At 38.1% G+C, this 17,996-nt stretch overlaps 1 protein-coding gene across 1 annotated transcript in view; it reads right to left on the bottom strand.

Moving 5' to 3' along the window:
- Positions 1-17,752, bottom strand: part of TXNRD2 (thioredoxin reductase 2) — a gene marked incomplete at its 5' end in the record, with an annotated part of 29,701 nt that extends 11,949 nt beyond the window's left edge. Inside the window, 10 exons of the mRNA XM_009874187.1 lie at positions 7,079-7,253; positions 9,557-9,648; positions 9,966-9,985; positions 13,245-13,315; positions 13,830-13,892; positions 14,858-14,936; positions 15,772-15,846; positions 16,160-16,304; positions 16,927-16,983; positions 17,671-17,752. Coding sequence (XP_009872489.1) covers positions 7,079-7,253; positions 9,557-9,648; positions 9,966-9,985; positions 13,245-13,315; positions 13,830-13,892; positions 14,858-14,936; positions 15,772-15,846; positions 16,160-16,304; positions 16,927-16,983; positions 17,671-17,752 — 859 coding nt within the window. The remainder of the gene's footprint in view (positions 1-7,078; positions 7,254-9,556; positions 9,649-9,965; positions 9,986-13,244; positions 13,316-13,829; positions 13,893-14,857; positions 14,937-15,771; positions 15,847-16,159; positions 16,305-16,926; positions 16,984-17,670) is intronic.
- Positions 17,753-17,996: the final 244 nt, after the last annotated feature.

The following is a 17,996-nucleotide window of genomic DNA, read 5'->3' on the forward strand; positions in this document are numbered from 1 at the left end:
CTACACCTACATACATACGTCTCCTTTGCGTGAGCCATGGTTTTGTGTTTGATGTTAATGCAGAGCTCTAGCAAAGCAAAACAAGAAGGGAAATGTGTTTTCATTATAAAAACAAGCTCTTTGATGTTAATGTAGGAAATTATTAAACAAAAGGAAAACCTGGCTTGTCAATACAGACCTAATTATATGTAAACATATGATTCACTGCTTTATACATCTGCCATATAACCAGGCCCCCCAAACAATGTCACATCTGAATGCCTCTGTAAAGACTTCTGTGTATTAATTTCATCTGGTGAAACCAACACTTCCTCTGGGAGCACTGACTGAAGCTGTCGGCACTTGGCTATCTGTCTGTCTTCCCTTCTGTTGTCCCCATGGGATGTTGATCCGCTGTTCCTTCTCTGCCCCCTGCTCCCCAGTCCTGATGCTATCAGGCAACAAAAATAATAAACCTCCAGGACCTTATCTTGGCTCGGATGTGAAACAACTTCCTACCGTTGTATTTCTTTGTGTATTGAGAGTAAAGCCTGGATATTCTGCAAATGGACAACTAATGGGGTTTTCTAGTTTCCCCTTTTTCCTGCCAGGCAGAGCCAAGAGAAAGCTTAGCACGCAATGGCAGGCACTGAAAGAGGAAAAAAAGAAACACTGTCACTAGAGTAATTTAAAGACCTGTGACAACAACAGTTGAGTTTATCAAATCTGCAGGATAACACTTAACCTTTCGATTCCAGTCTATTTTAACATGTGTATGGCTTGGTATTAATAGCTGGGAGTTAAAACAAAAAAAAGAAAAAAGTGTTGTTACTCACAGTAGAATTTTTCTGTCAACTTTATTGCCTAAATATTATCCTGAAAGCAAAACCAAAACCTTAAAAAACTGAACTGAAGCTTTATTGGCCTTTAGTCCCATACTGGCTCACCTCCATAAGCCAGAATCACACTTACTGGTCTTGCTTCACCTCAAATTCAGCAGCTTAGGTCCAAGATTATCCAATGTTCTTGGTAAGTTTTAATGTCAAACTCAGAAAATTCTGATATTTCCCAAAATTCCCTTATCAGTAGTACTGGATCAGAAGGATGTTTGTTTCATACTAGTAACTCTTAAGTTGATTACATTTCCAGCTACAAGAAAGTATGAGCTTATTTCTCAGATTCAGAGCACAACACAAAACGATATCAAATCCTACCCGGCAGGCAACACAGAGCTGGCCCGGCTCCCCCTGAAGTCAGCACCCGTGTTTCTAGTTTGAAGACGTCCACTCAAACGGCCTCAGGACAAGTACTATATGATCGTGTAAGACATAAGACTAGACTTAGCTTTTATTCAAAATGGCAAAATCCTATGCCAGACATCTAGAAGAAAGGTGCAATTCAAATATGACCCTTAAAAGTGTTACCTGCCTCCTGCTCTTTTAATACCACATCATAATCTCCTCATCATAATCATCTGACAATAATCACACAGCTGCGAAAAACACACAGATCCCTGCTTTCAGTGTCTGCCCCCATTTGCTTTTAACTTTAAAAGAAAAAATGTATTTTTGATCCGTTTGTAAAATCTAACGATGTGGCTCCCTAAGGGGGCTGCCAGCCAGCTTAGCTACAGGGAGTGACAAGAGACTGGTCAGAGCCCCCAGCTCAGATACCTGCCAGGCTGGTTATATCGTGCTGCAGCATTTCTATCGCATCATCTGCCAAGGGGCTCTGGTGATCCCACCTGCGCAAGGAGTCAGGTGAAGGCAGCACCACACTGCTGGGACCTTCCTGTGCAGGACCTTCCGCAGTGAAGCTGAAGCAGCTATACTGAGAAGACACCCAGGAGCAGGCACAACCAAGCAAGTAGCAGCAGTAGATGAGCGGCAGCACACTCTTGCAGACAGTAGCATTTCCCAGGGTGATAAAGGTGCAGCTGAAAGCAGAATTTTATAATGGGTCTTCTGCAGCTTCTTAATCACAGAAGCCAGAATGTCTGTTTGCTCCCCAGCATTTGAAAAATCCAAACTAGAGCCAACCAAGCATTTTACTGACAGGCATGATACTGCAGGTGGACATTGTAAAGACACTGCAGGATGACAAAGTGATTCCTCTGGCATAAAACTTAAGCTCATTAGCCTTCCCCACTTCTTCCCTATAGATTGGCATTTTGGCACGTTACTACCTAACTTTACCAAATCCAGCCTCAATTTGACAATTAAAATTATCATCTGTGTTTCCAGTCTTGGTACTCTCTCTCACCTTGTTCTGGTTGCCTGACACACTCGCAAAATTAGTTTCAAGACCACTACCCTTTCCTCCTTCAAATTCCTCCTCAAAACCCACAAGGTGTTTGCTAAAACATAGCCAGCTGGCAATGACTAACAGAGATCAATTCAGGGTAAGTAATGCTCAGATTACAAGAAAATATTGACTACAGTAAGATTACCTGAGGTAAAAAAACAGTTCAGAACCCTTACCACGTTGGTAGCAGCGTGCACCAATTTTATAAGGATGTTTCTGGACATTTCATTAACACTGATAAGCTTTCAGCATGCCTGCCACAATTTGAAAATAATCTGGCCTGAGTCAGTGCTAGGGCAGTAACAGGTTCTTTGCCAAGTGTGAAGTGTACTATCTCTTGTAGCATTGACTAGTAATGCTTACTACACAGGGGAGTCATCTCAGCACAGTGTGGCAGCCAGGGTGCAATCAGTGCCATCGCCATCCATTGGAAATCTGAAGTTACTCATGTCTGGAGACATGTTGCTTTGGTCCTACCCAAGCACCAACAAAAAAAGACTAATCCCAAGCGATGTGCAATCGCATGAAAACCTTACAGCATGAGACAGACTTGTAACAATTCGAATCGTCTGGTTGTCAAGGTCCTGTACAAGGAAAAGTGGACTGGCAACATGTTCTGAGAAGAAAGCTACAGTTCACCTTCACATGAATTCTCACTGAGTTCGCTTTACCCAAAGGATTCACTCTTAAAGGATGGTTCAGAAGTCTCAAACCCCAGTACCCAACCTCCATTCCCAAGCAAGGTCATCGGCTTCAATCTCCCAGAAACTTACGGGTGAGCAGAACCTGTATTTTGTAGACGATGTAACAGTAATTACACTGGTTTCTTGAAATCACTTTGGAGTGGTTTCCACCATGGTCTTACTTATTTATACCACCAATCAGTTAAAGACTAGCCAGCACCTACCAATGCAAATAGCACCCTAGTGCTGAACTAGTTCTAAATCCAAAATGTTCTCTCACACACAGGTTAGAAGCACAGCATAGTATCTGACTTTTCCCCAACATGAAAAGGTGATTTGTGTAGTTACAAGCTGGTAAAATAAGTAGCATAAAAGAAGAGTTACATTCAAAGTTTATCAGTGGATAAACAAAAACAACTTTTCAAAGAAAATCTCCAAAGAAATTTTGTGCTTCCTTAGTCTAAACTGATTTGGCTCTAAGACTTGACGAAAACTACTATAACACAAATTATGTTACGTACATAACCTTTTCTTGATAACCAATAGCAAGGATCTTATTTTACAGCGCTACAAATAAACCTGCCAAGCAACCAGTCCCACACAAAGAAAAACACATTCTGTGATTCTGTGTAACAATATAGTACATAATGTGCAACACCTTATACCTGTTCAGATTTACAGTGAGCAAAAGGTGTAATTTCTTTTCATAGCAAAGATATTATTTCAAAGATACGGTGGTTTCCCTCCAAGAGTATGATCGTAACGGAATTTGAGAATGGCTGTTTTGCTGCTCTCATCAGGGAACAACTTCTTTTTGTAAAGCCAAGTTTAAAATCTGCCCCTGGTCACTGCTCTTTTTAACAGTTTACTAGTACACTACCTCACTTTTTCTGTCAAACTAATTATAGGTTATTTTGTAAAGACCTGCTTAGTTTAATCACTAATTCAGTGTGAGCACGCTGCACAGTAAGACACCATCAGATATGCAGTAACACAGCAGGTTTTCTGAGGACTTTGTGAATAATCAAATTCCAGTTACAGCTAGGATCTTTTGCCATCTATTGCATATTCAAATGGAAATACTAGTTGCCACTTCCTTTTATATATTAGCTGATTTTGCAACTACAGCATTCAATCCACAGGTTTCAGTCCTCCAATAGCCGAAACAAAGCCACTCTACAAAGCCTGATCTACCACAGCACCTGCATCTGTTTACGAAGGTGCCAATCTCTGCCTGTTTTGTTGGATGAAGACCCTGTGCTCAATCTGTACAATCACATACTTGCTTTGGAGCTCAGGTATACCAGGCACCTAAAATAAAATAACTTTTGTAAGTCCTCAAGGGTAGAGGAAATACTATTTAATATTGAAAGTTCGTTGGTTTCATCGTGAATGAAAAACAAAAATCTCAAAAGCTTCTAATTTCAGGAGAATTCTCACAAAAGCATAAGACAGAGCCCTAGTTAAAAGACAGAAGGACATCACAGGACTAGACAGGCAGAATCAAATAAAGGTCAAGAAAGAGCTGTTTCACTGATCTGCAATACAACAGCACAGTCACTCAGAAAGGTAACACAGGCCCATAACAGTTACCCACCGAACCTTTGGATTGAAACCTTTAAATTACATTAGAAGGTATCACAATGAATATTTTTCCTCAAACATTTTGACTGGTTCAAAAAAGCTGCTAGAAAAGCAGAGCGAGCATTGTGTCTGCTTTTATTGGCTTATCTGTACAAACAGAGAATTATGCACTCCAAAAGATAAACAAACTCTTCATTGAAACACAATGTATTCCTTTTCAAAGGGCCTACATTCAAAGATAATACTGTAGTTTACCAAACTCGAGCTATGTCTCACTGTCAATAAATATTTTTAACATTATTAATGAAATCCTACTAAAATTCCACAATGTGCTTACAAAAATAAGGGAAATACCTGCTATAATTCAGGGTACAATTAGTTAACAATAGCGACTGCTTTTTAACTAACTCTACAAGCTGACTTTCTTCAATCAGTATTGTAACTGGCACATCTGCAGACAGGAAATCCTCAGCACTACAAGTTTCCCAGCCTATTATGTGGGACACCTGGTGCGGGTGTGTTGATACAGAGCAAAACAATGAATCACATGGACTGCACATCAATTAACCAGCTTGAACTGTTAACGTGTTTAATCCTTCAGGGTGGAGTGCCAGTTTGAACACTGGTGGAAAAAAAAAGTCAACACAAAAAACCCGAACCCTCAAACTATTAATTTTGAAGTTTCTAAATACGGATTGTAACACAAATCTGTGACAAAAGTTATAACACATTTTGTTCCTCTGTATCCACAAAGTGAGTGGAGTCCCGTTACAACTGAATGGCAATATTATATCATGCAACCTTATTCCACTATAATTAACTCTAGCCTACAATTTTTTTTCTTATAATTTCATCTTAATAGCTCTTTTTTCCATCTTTGCCAAAAGTAAACAAATTGACTTGACATTTCACAGGTGTGACTCCACCTCAGTATACTTTTACCAGAAAGCTTGAGAGAAATCACATAGAGCATTTAGAAACTCACTTTTTGGAAACATTTTCATCTCACCTCATAAATATTATTCTACAGTTTTCAGGGCAGATAGAGTTTTCAGACCTCCAGCTAGCATGACCTTTTTTGCTCGCGGCAAGTAGCTTTGGTTCTGGTGAGCAGAATCCATTATTATAGGCTGTTTCCACAATTTATAGAAGTCCATTGCACTTCTAAGAGACTTGTAATTACAGTAAGTGAAAGAAAATATTTGTCACAACACACATCCTGCTCTCTGCTTAGGGTATTAGGGAAGTATAAAGTCGACTTAACCAGGAGAAAGGAACAACAGATTTAGTTCACTGGACAGAATACAAAATGCTGTAAATTATCTGTTTATGTTTCCTATAATGGATCTATCCTTCAACCACAAGAATTTAACTTTATCAGTTATCAACAAATGAAAGAGTATGCTTCCCCACTACTCTACAACAGTAGTGTCAGATAAAAAGAATAGAATAAAAATGAAGTAGTTAAAAGAATTGCTAAAGCTGCTAGTAAAACTGATCGGTCTTCGGCATCAGAACAGATTTCTTGGTCAGTAAGTTTAAGCCTCTTTACTTTGTTTGCCAGATACCATCCACTCGCCAAAAATCACTACTACCTCTAGCCATCCATTATTTATCTTGAACTCCAGATACTCACAAAGCTTCATAAGCACAGAAGGCAAGAGGTCTCCTTTTCTGGTGGGAACTGAATGAACAGAGGAACTGAGGGCCAACTCAACAGCAACAAGTGAGTAGCTCAGAGAGACAACACAGAGGGAGTATTTCTGTTCCTGTGGGCTGGGAGCCTTGTATCGCACATCACTGAGTGTGTTGATCCTTAGAAGAAGGAGCATTTGACTCAAAGGAGGCAAGAAATCAGATTTAATTCCCATTTATGATGATCATGTTGATAGCTATTTGTCACAAAAATCTGATTTACTCTGACAGGCCTCATATGCCAGTTCTGAGGGTGCAGAGATACATGAAAGTTCCAAACAAGATTTCAAAAAGTTCTAAAGTTCCAAGGGTCCCTGCGACAAATTCGGGTTTTTTAGGGACAATTACTTCTCTTTCTCCACATTGGATGATGGCTGCAGTAAGAAAATTAAGCAGTATAGTTCAGAAAAATACCTAGAAGAAATGGTAGCCTCTTGAACAGCATAAATGGGAATTTTCAGTTAATAGCTTCATGATTAAATCAAGCGTATGGACTTACAGAACATTACCAGCACCAGAGGTTGATGAAATTTATGCTCTCATTCTCTAGTGAATGTGAAGAAGCCTAAGTGGTTCCCATTTATTGCAGCTTATGTAAAAGTAGTCACCATATATCTCCTCCAAACACTGTAACTTTCATGGGTTTTTAGACTGTAAGTGAATAAGCCAAGTATGTGCAAAAAGAATTAAAAAAAAACCCCAATGTTTAGGTCACTAAATATTTAATATAAAAGAAAAAGGGAGGGGCTGTTTGTCCCCATGCAACCTGATGAGGGGACTTCATTTTCAGAATGGAAAGCATTGCAAATAAACGTTAGGATAATCGAGTTTACCTACTGCCCACATCACCGTGTCAAAGGAATCAGTTTCTTCTGTGCCTAGGTCAGTATTTTTCCAGGTGACTTGCAATCTGTTGCTCTCCAATTTTTCAACTTTGGTTGGAAAACATCTCTTCAAAAATTTTGTGCCATAAGATTCCATGTGCTCAGTTACTAAAGAAGCCATTTGCTGTTAAGTAGGGGCAAAAAAATGGTTTATTCTCAGGTATATGACCTTTTAAATACAAAGCTCTCCTTCAGTTTTCTTCATGAAAATGCAGTAAATACATTGTGCATTTCAAACATTTTTGTCAGTCATCATCCATTACCAACACATGATAATCCGTTGAGACACTATGACCTGCAACTCCATTCTGGCAGGCATCTACATCTGGATACGCAAATTACTTTCAAAACAGTAAAATAGTATACTAATAAACCCGTTTCTATGAAACTATGTATTGCTTACGCAAAAATAGCATCTACAGCATATTCAATTTAACGTTATCATAATTACTATTTTCTAGCAGCTTGATGAGAATTAAATATTTTCATAAAGCTAAGGAAGAGAAAGATTTCCCTTTGCCATGACACCTGTTATTTCTCTGCAATGACTATGAATCCCTAAGGTTTCCTGGAAAGGTCTACTACCAAAAGGAAATAACGTTTTTGTCCTAAGAGCCTGTGTGAAACAATGCCACACCACAGTCAAGAGGTAAAGTGTTGCACTGACAGGTTTATACGAAGATGTCGTTGCTCTTGACTGCAGTAATTCAGGTTGCAATTTGTCAAAGAATATGTTCATTACTTTATGTTATCTCAAAACTACTCATACACAAGCTCTCATCTTACAAAACTTTCTTTTCTAAGTTGATATTAACTAAGACAAAGACAACAGCAGGGTTATATCTCTTCAGAAACACGACAGCTCAATAACCAGTTTCCATCAGGCTCAGGGTGACCACACACTGGATGTAATTATTTTATCTCTATTAATACTTTCCTAACTTTCCAATGCCCATTGTGCTTTTCCTGCCTACAAAGGCTCCAGTTCTCCGAGAAAGCCGTCCTGCACACGGTTCATGAAGTGCCACACACACGCTCTCACGCTGTTCCCTGCTTGCTCAGATGTCACGCTGTTGCAGGTGTAGATTTCTTCAGTGACAAGTGCAAATCCCAAGCCACATTCCTGTACAATGTTTTGCAAACCCCGGTGCACATACCACTAGTTTGAAAGGAAGCCACTTCAAAGTGGGAGGGGCTGGCACGCAACCAGGAGCTGTCACTACCTGCAGCGGTACTTGTCACTGCTGCTTCTAGAAGCAATATTCCTTCCACCCAAACGGTGCTGTTACACATGAAAACAATCCTCCTACACACTGTGTGTGCAAAGGAGTTCTTAAAAACCAGCACATAGTTCTATCACTCTTTCACCAACTTGGGCCTGTTGCATTAAGCATTAAAAAAAAATTCTAATGCCTTATACTAAGAATAATTAACATGCATTCATTCCTGTTCTGAAAACACTATTTTCAAGCGATTAACACCACACAGTCTTCATTCCTGAGGCTGAGATTTTCCAGACTTATTTGTCTGACATAAAAAATGTTGAAAACTTCAAAGCAAAAGTTCACTGCACATGTAAGTGAAAACTTACAACTCTCACTTTTCTCTCACCTTCTATTGCTTCTTTAAGCAGTTATATTTTTTACACAAATCCGATATAAAGCTTTTTTTTTTTCCCTTCTTTTTTTCTGTTGTTGCCTTTTCTCATTGTTATTTATAATTGCTCTTACAGGAATGGGTTTCTGGCCAAAACTGTTTTCCGTTTTGTCAGCACAATCATGACCACTTATAATTTTAAATAAAACTCCTCAAAATCTTTCCCAATTTTGAAACATAGCTTTTTATCTTTAAAAGTCCTTGCGTGAAAGTTTTTGCTTTTAATTTTCTCCAACTTTAAGGCTGATAGTTCCACTGAAATCAATACGTATTTTTTTTACCTAGTTATAACTATCACTGCTTTGAAAGTGTTAAGGTAAAGACTTCCAATTCTTACGTCACTATAAACTCAGCTCCTATCTTAGTGACTTATTTCTATTTATCAAAACGAACTCCACATTGAACTACCTCATGTTAAGTCCAATAATTTATTTTTAAAATCATTGTATCTGTAACTCCTAGAAATTCAGGGTGATTTTAAAAAGATCACCTAATGCTTTTAGCAGTGGCATAAATCCCTCCCCTGCTTCCTAACCTTTTCGATCTTGTTTTCAATTAAGCAGGAGGGAAAAAAGAAATATTTACTTTTCTGAGTATCAGGAGATATGATAGGAAAACAAAAGCTAATATATATTTAGTTTCTCTTCAGAAAGCATGTACTAGGATATATATGGAGAAGCCAACAACATTTTTTCTTTAGGAGACCAAAATAATCAAATATACTTTTTAACATATTGATCTACAAGGAGATGTAAGACATTCTGTACTTACCTGATCAAATCCACGAAGTGGGATAGTTCTCATCATGACTGTAGTGTCCAATCCAATGCCCGTTAGAAAACCAGCACACTCAAGTGAAACATCTGGTGAAGCCTCAGTTAAGGAAACATAAACAATAACTTCATATAAATGCAATATAAAAGGTAGTATCCAAGGGGACTTTTTAATCTCCTCATGCAAACTCTTAGAATATTTTCCTCATAGATAACATTGTTTGTAAGATGCTGAGGATTTATCCTCAGCTGACTTTAATTCCCACGATGCTTCTGCAAACTATTACTATTCTATTACCAACTCAGTCATAGTGCATGAGCAAAGAAATTCTGAAAACTGAGCTTTCATAGGAAAGACACCTATGATGCATATAATTATAAATTATCACAGGTTTCTTAAAGGATACAGCTGGCTCCAACAACCAACCTGTTACATAAAAAGAAAAAAAAAAAGAATAAAGTAGTGGAATGAGCTTGTCTGTACTTCTGCACAATCAAAGAATTATTTTCTGAAGTTTGTATAGGTACAAAATTATGGGGACTGGATCTGATGTTTTTAGACGGGAAGAAAGAGCGTGGCTTGTCAACTCCAACAAAGGCAACACTCTAACACTACAAATGGGCCTATTTTACTAACAAAATTCAAAAAAATAGGCTTACAACATACAAGGAGGATTTTTGATATATCTTTAAACGCATACTCTGAAAAGACACAGCGAAAAAAGCCATGAAAATCTCTGAGAAACTAGCGAGGTTAAGAGTGATCACAAATGTTTCAGTTGCTTTCTATGATATACCTCCACAGGAGAGAAGTGGAGCGACACGGACAGTGTCCCCAGCGCCTGTTGCTACTGAGCCCTCACCCTTACAGGGCGTCTCGGCACCACTGCCTCCGAGTCAGCAGGCAAGATATAAACATAACAGATAAACTCAACAGAACTCAAATACACCTCAAAATCTCTAGAGGTATCTTAATTATATGTTTGTAATTATTTTTAAGAAAAATGAACCAATTAGAAGTTGAGCACATTTGAAATTCATCATCTTCCTACCAAGTAGATTCCAGATCCCAATATAACACTTCATTCACTACTAAATTTCATTTTGATTTATAAACATCTGCTTTTTCATCATGTTCTTCCAAATGCCAGATATTTGTCCTTCCTCCCTTCAAACGTTTATTTACGCAGTTATAGAAAATCCATTTAATAGATTTACCTAGACTAGTATTTACCAAACGCAGCTTAAATAAAACTCTGGCTCCCACGTCTCCCCCTATTTCACACCCTTTCAACCAAGATCACTAAAACTGTCTATCCACACTTTGGATTCAGGAGGTGTAGCAGCTCTCCAGCTTTCCACGCTGTCCCCAGATGCCCTGCACGCTGCAGCAGTGCTCTCTCTCCTGACCATACCCTCAGCTCCCCATGTCTGCTGGGTACGTGAAGGCAGAGCGCCCAGTCGCTGTTCCAGAGGTAAACTCGGGGCCAACCAGCCCGGCACCGGCACTCAGCTGCCGGACAGGCTGCACTCACACTCCTCAGCTGTGCACGTGTTACGCAGACCTGTGAAAATCTGACAGTCTGGAGATGCGCTCCAGATAACACTTCAACTTACAACAAAGTCTTTCGCTAAAGCTTTTGAATGAGGCTAAAGAGATTAAAATCTGCTAGTGTGGGTTTTACGTTTGGCAAACAATTTAACATAGTGGGAAATAAATTCTTCCAGCATTAGGGCATCCGATTCACCTGTGAATGGATGATCACCCCCTCTTTTAGCTCCTGGGAAGTGTTGCAAAAAGGCACACACTGCTCAAAGAAATATCTACTGGAGGTTTACAGGGAATAGAATGAGACTATCTGTAATTTGGGTGTACATTTGCTCTTCTTTTTCATTAGATGAAGAGTAGATGCTAGCTGGCACTTACTCATAGGATCAGCACCACATTATTCGCAATCTCTTCCACAAAGCAGAGGGTTCCTGGGTTTTGTCAGTGTCTAAGAGAAAAGTTAAGAAAGCAGAGCCCAACCTTGTTCACACCTGCTCAATCTCTCACTCATTCTGAACATGTTTCAGGGTATCTTTTCTAATTCACTCTGCCAAAACCCTTCATCTCAGTAGCGAGAATTTCTCCACAATGTTTGTATATCTAAGGGACTTCTAAGTTGGTTAATGGTTTGCTCTTTTTTTTTCTTTTTATAACTGCAGAACTGACAGTTCTACAACCCCCAGGCATGTAATTTGCAGCTGAGATATGTACATTTGGAGAGGGAGAAAAGAAAGAGTAAGTACAACACAGCTCAGAATAGAAACAAAAGGTGTTAAACACAACCTTGGGAATATTTGTAACAGAAACAAACCTTTAACAACTCCCTCCTTCGTTTGCTAGGACACAGCCTGATAAAGCACAGAAATGCTACTGTAGCCCCTGCAGGCTTATTTTGACTAAATCTCAGGAATGCAACATATAAACACCAGACTCCCACATTACACTGTTAGAACTTGTATTAGCAAACTGGACAAAAGCCACATTTTCACAGAAACATCTTACAGGAATAAATCTTATGTTTAGTTTTAGTGTGCTGGGGGGGGGGGGGGGTTATTGTTGTTTCTGTTGTTTTTTTTTTTTCCTTAGAAAAACCCAGATTGTTTCCTCACCTAAAAGATGCTCTTGAAATTCAAGATGTGACTGATATACTACAAACAACAGCAAATTTATTTTCTTTTTTAAACTGTACCAAGAAGACCTCCTTATATTTTTGATGTTTAGTTTAACACAGTGCATTTTTTTTGTATTAGAAAGTCACAACCATTAATGACAGCTGTATGCTTTCAAAAAAAGTTTTACAGTATCAAGTCTCTTTTTCTAATACATACTGGGCTTTTTCTAGAATTGTTCGATAACAAAAAGAATAACATCTGACTTGCATGTTAGCAAATGTGCATTTCCTACCACAATTATTTGCATCAGGAAATTGCTCTGTAGTGCGAAGTTGACTCAGAAACTTAATGTGCTATGTGCTCTAACAAACAAAGACTATTTCCATTAAAAATAAATTTTTAGTATTCCAGTTAAACAACAGTTCCCAAAGGATAAGAAAAGGCAAAAGTAACTCAAGTGTCTCATCGTATTTTCTTCTGTTATCAGAACCGTCACCACTTAAGAGAACATAAAATTATGTCAGGTTAATGGTTGGACTCAATAATCTTAAAAGTCTTTTCCAACTGAAACGATTCTATGATTCTATGTTCACGTTTCTTTCCTAATTGAAGAGCAATTTCACACAGACAGAGCAAAAAACAGGGACAATACAGCCTTTGTTTAAGTTTATGCTGCCCTCTTGTGACTTCCATGTAGCATTGCTGCAGCAAACAAGTCAACGTAAGATGGTGAGAACTTTGATTTTAGAGGGGAATTTTCTAAGAGGTGTAGAGGAGAAAATCTATTAGATATTAATGAAGCTTAGTAGTGTGATTGTAAAACAAATTCCCAGAAGGCAAATAGAAGGAAAGAAAATCTGGTAGCAACTCTGAACATTAAAAGGCAATTTTGAAAAATAATAATAAATAAAAAATAATAAAAAGCTATTTCGAACATTAAAAGGCAATTCTGAACATTTTACACCTTCACATAAAGAAAAAGTACAACTGCCAGCATCTCTTAAAGCCATGGGAAGATAACTTACGTTCTTCCAGGAGCTTCTTTTAACCAGAATAGATCATCACTTGTGATTCCATACTCCAGCGCACCTGCAACCTATGGTCACACAGGTAAGGTCTTGAATCTACAATGCAAGTCCTAGCAGCAAAAAAAACAACTAACAGCATCTTGGACAGTACCAGCTGAAGTACAGGTGTCAGACTAAGGGGAAAAAATCTGGGGCCCAGATACGTTATCCAGTTTTTGCCTTTGGAGATTATCTAAACCTGACTGCAAAAAAAAGGCCTGAGCAACATGATCTGACCTCACAGCTGATTCCAACCTCCTTGAGCGGGAGGCTGAACTAGATGAACTCTAAACGTCCCTTCCAATCTGAATTATCCTACAACCCTAAGCAACATCAACATACTGCATGGATGTAAATTGTTTTCTACAGAAATGTTTTCTGAAATGCCTCTACTTGATATAAAAGATAATTTTTCACACGACAAATACAAAAAAATCTCTTCTGTTACTTTATATTTACATTTTCTACCCCCAAAACATTCATTATTATCTACAACAAAACCAGCAAAGCCTTTAGAGTTGTTAGATGGCAAGCGTAACTTACATGTGCAGGATATTTTGGTCTTCCTCCAGTGGCAATGACAATATTTTCTGCAGTAACAATAGTCTACAAACAAAACCACAAAATCAAAATCAAGTATTTGAAATCCTTTTATCTGTCTTTAGATTTTAAACATGTACAAAGGAGAGAGATATAAGAAAGTTGGCACTATCATCTGCTATTTATATGGCATAATAATCAGGAAATCATTAAAAAAAAAAGGATGCAGACGGAATAAATTAACACATGCAAGAGTTTCTCCTACGCGTTCTCTATCAGTTTTTGATTTAATATTAAACTTACAATTGTTTCTATACTGGACAAGATTCCGATGACTTGACTTTTTAAAATCAATTTTGATTAGGACAAAACACGCAGAGATCACAGCAAGTGCATTCTGTCCCTAAGGCCTGGAGCAGGAGGTATTTAGAAAATGTTAGGCATCTGCTCCAGAAAACCTTTGCTCTTTCAAGCTGATATTACCCAAGAACATAAAATACTCTCAAATAGGTGTTAAAAGCGCATGTTTGGTCTCTTGTTGGCAGAAATGGCCACTGTTCAGTTATGTGACCAAGTTGCTTGAAGCCGTGTGTTCAGTATAATTGACTCCCACACCCAATTTATACTAGAAAGCTAATGACCCTTGCAATTCATCTCAGGTAGGAAAATATCTCGGACTGATCTAATATTCAGAGCAATAAGGAGGTGGTTACATCTCTGTAGCCACCTATCAAAGCAGTATGACTCTTATTAAATGAAAGAAAAAAATCTTTGGTCTCAGCATTTCCATCTGCAAAGAAAAAGTAACGGCATCTAACTGACAAGTTACAGGCTAGGGACTCGGAAGGCAGCAGTCAAATTTGCAAACTTCTTCTCTAGGTGAAAAATGCAAATCTCCTTCACTAAAACAATACCGAATACCTAAAGCAATTTGCAAAATACAGTCTAGCTCTCAGCTGACCTGAAAGCCAACACATGAGACCTGACTGTTTGAAGTGACTAATACTGCAGAAATCAGCATAGCAGCTCACCTCTTTACCCGCTTTTGTTACACCACGGACTGTATGTGGATCAGAAAAACTCCCTTTCATGTTGAAATATTTCACTTTCCTGTTTAGAAGAAAACAGCAACAAAAACACACTTAGAGAATAGGAATGAAATACCATCAGTTAGTTTTTCCACATTTAAAGTGCTAAAAAGGATAGCAAACAGGCACAGAAAAGCTAAAAGAAGAAAGCATCCCATTTCATAGCACTGACTGCAGTTCTGTCACATAGTTTAAGTCACTTAATTCTTGTGTCTCATTTCTCTATGTAGCAGAGTCCCTAACGTTGTAACATGCTTTGGGATCAGGTCATTGACCATTTCCAATGCTGCATCCATACAATGAGAGCATTACTATCTATAACATTATTAATACAATGCTCATTTGAGACCACACAAAAGTGACTCAGCGAGAGTCACAAGACTAGTACCTGTTAAATTATCTATTAATATAATTTTTCTATAAAAGGAACTGCATGCTAAAAAATTGCAACTATTTCTGCACTGTGAAGTAAAAAAATCAGCTGCTCTAGTATAGTGTTATTTGGGGGCTTGTATCACAAATAAATTTTAGTGGACAAGCTTGAAATTGTCTTGAGAAACCCTGACTACTTCATATTAATGCGAAACGTTTCTAGAGAGCATTCCCTGATCACTACACTGTTAGAAAACTTTCACGCATGGTCACTTGCAACCACTATTTCACAGCATAGAAAACAAAGAGGGGGAAAAAAAATTAAAACACATTTATATTGGCAAGGGTACTTATAGTCCTGAGCAAAAAGGACTTACAAACTCAAAGTACTAGCTCTCATGAGAAACTCTAAAAGCAATTCAGCAATTCTACAAGAAGAGCTCCTTGACTATGGGAAGAAAGATGAATTTCAAAGTCTTATTTACTTGTCTTGCAGTTGCACTCTGTGTCCCCAGTTCAAGGATTTCACATAATTCTGAACAGCTTGTGCCATCACAGACCTATCATAAAACAAGAAACTAAACATGAAGTTATTACATTACAAATTCAGATTATACAACACAAAGACACAGGCAATTGTTAGAAATTAGGAATGTTCTACAGTACTTTTTTGTTACAAAAGGAAATCATCAAGTCCAAATGAACCTAATACCTGCTCTGATAAACAGATAGAGGTTTATGTTTTAAACAAGGAACAGTCTAAAACATTTCAGGCAAAATTCACTTCCCTAACTGTCCCTAAATAAATATCAACCAGGAAAAGTTGTTCCACATGTGCAGCTCACAGGAGTGGATATAGGCAATAATCATTACCAGGTATGATGAACAGGTTGGGCTATATTCCAGCCATAGTGTTGGGCATCTTTAAGGGCACTCCCTAAAAGGGCTGCTTGATGCATAAGCTTTTTAGGAATACAGCCAACATTGACACAAGTTCCACCCAGTCCCCATCTGGTTCCTTGAGGGGTAAAAAAAAAAAAAAGAGAGAGAGAGAGAAAAGAAAAAAGTAAACGCATCAGGTATATGTAACTTGAAGCAAATGGGTTACTTAAGAGAGTTACTTTGTTCATGCAAATTAGTCAAAAAGTTCTGAAACACAACACAGTTTACTGTCTCCTACAGAGCAGTTTCTAACTCTGCTTATGTTCATTTGCTTTGATAAAAAAAAAATCTCTATAATATCTAAAATTCAAATCATCTCAAGATCTTTCTCAGAGCTCTGAAGATCCAGTTAACTACACATTCACGTTTGTTTATTTGCATCTGCACATGAAGAGCCTTAACGTGATGTGACTCACGACTTTAGAAATTGTAAATGACATTTTTGACAGAGATGATCTTCTCACATATTTAAGTCCGAAGTCTACTACTACATCAAACACTGGTACCGACTTTAAACGTGCAGGGGAAGCGGGCAGAGCTAGGACATCACTGGAGAGAATGAGCAGTCCAGCAAGCTGGGCTTAAAGACTTTGACTATAAGCAAAGCAGGAAGAGTAGCTTTGGCTGCTTTGCTGTCTGGAGCAATCTGCTCACCGAGGCAACCATTTTATTTACACGACCGAGTTTTAACCTAGTACCTTGTGGAGAAGGTTCCACGTAATCCAAAACAGCCACTTTCTTTCCAAACTGAGCAGCTTTAAACAAAAAGCAAGAGAAGGTATTTAGAGGAGGGAGAAACACACAAACCCAAACATTTTTACTAGCCCATGTACAGATAAAGAGATAAAGAGTACAGGAGATGACTGCTGGTGGTTTTTACTGTCTAACTCGAGATGTCAGACTAGAGACCCAGGCTGCCCATGTAGTCAGCAGATTCTCCAGAAGACACTTAACACAGCCTGGAGCCTCCAGCTTCCACCAACTCTAAAAACACTATTGGACCTCCAGAGACATTTAAGAACCTTCTGAGTTGTTGAGCTTGTTACACTGAGTTACAAGGGGACAAGGTTCTCTACAGCAGTTAAACAATTCTTGGAAATAGTCTGAAAGGACTGTTCTTCTAACACATAAATAAGAAAGAGTATAACTAAAAAAATACAGTATCTATGGAGGCAGGGTCTTTTACAATAACAGTGAAATAAAAGCCTATTAGATTTACTCATGACAGAAAAAAATTCTTGAAAGGTTAATAGAAAAGCCAAACAAGATCACCCCACCCAAGGATGTGAAGTAATTTACAGATTAACTGTATAGAGCTGAGTTAAAAAATAATGTGCGGGGACTGAAGCATATAAAGTTTTAGCATTATCAGTAGAACTTCTCTTAGCTTTCATGAACAGCACTTAAGACAAAACTGTTATTAGCTGTTGATATATACAAACCTTCTTTTGCACAAGCAAGGCCTCCAGATCCTCCACCAATTACCAGAAGATCATACTCATTCTTTCCTGTGAGGAGGATGTGTAAAAAGAAGAAACAAGCAAGGAAGATGGATAAGGTACATAAGATATATATATATAAAAAAAATACATTATGTTTTACAATTTATTACTGCTGATGTGCATTTTCTTTAATTTACAAGAGCACTATGCTTTTTTTCCGCATCCCAACACATTCCCCAAAAACCCTCAAACCATTTAGTCTGGTTTTGTGATTGATATGCTGAAAAGAAATCAATATAAAAGAAGTTTAGAAACAGATTATATTT

The sequence above is a fragment of the Apaloderma vittatum genome, unplaced genomic scaffold (genome assembly GCF_000703405.1).
Source record: "Apaloderma vittatum isolate BGI_N311 unplaced genomic scaffold, ASM70340v1 scaffold13760, whole genome shotgun sequence".
In the NCBI taxonomy this organism is placed as follows: domain Eukaryota; kingdom Metazoa; phylum Chordata; class Aves; order Trogoniformes; family Trogonidae; genus Apaloderma; species Apaloderma vittatum.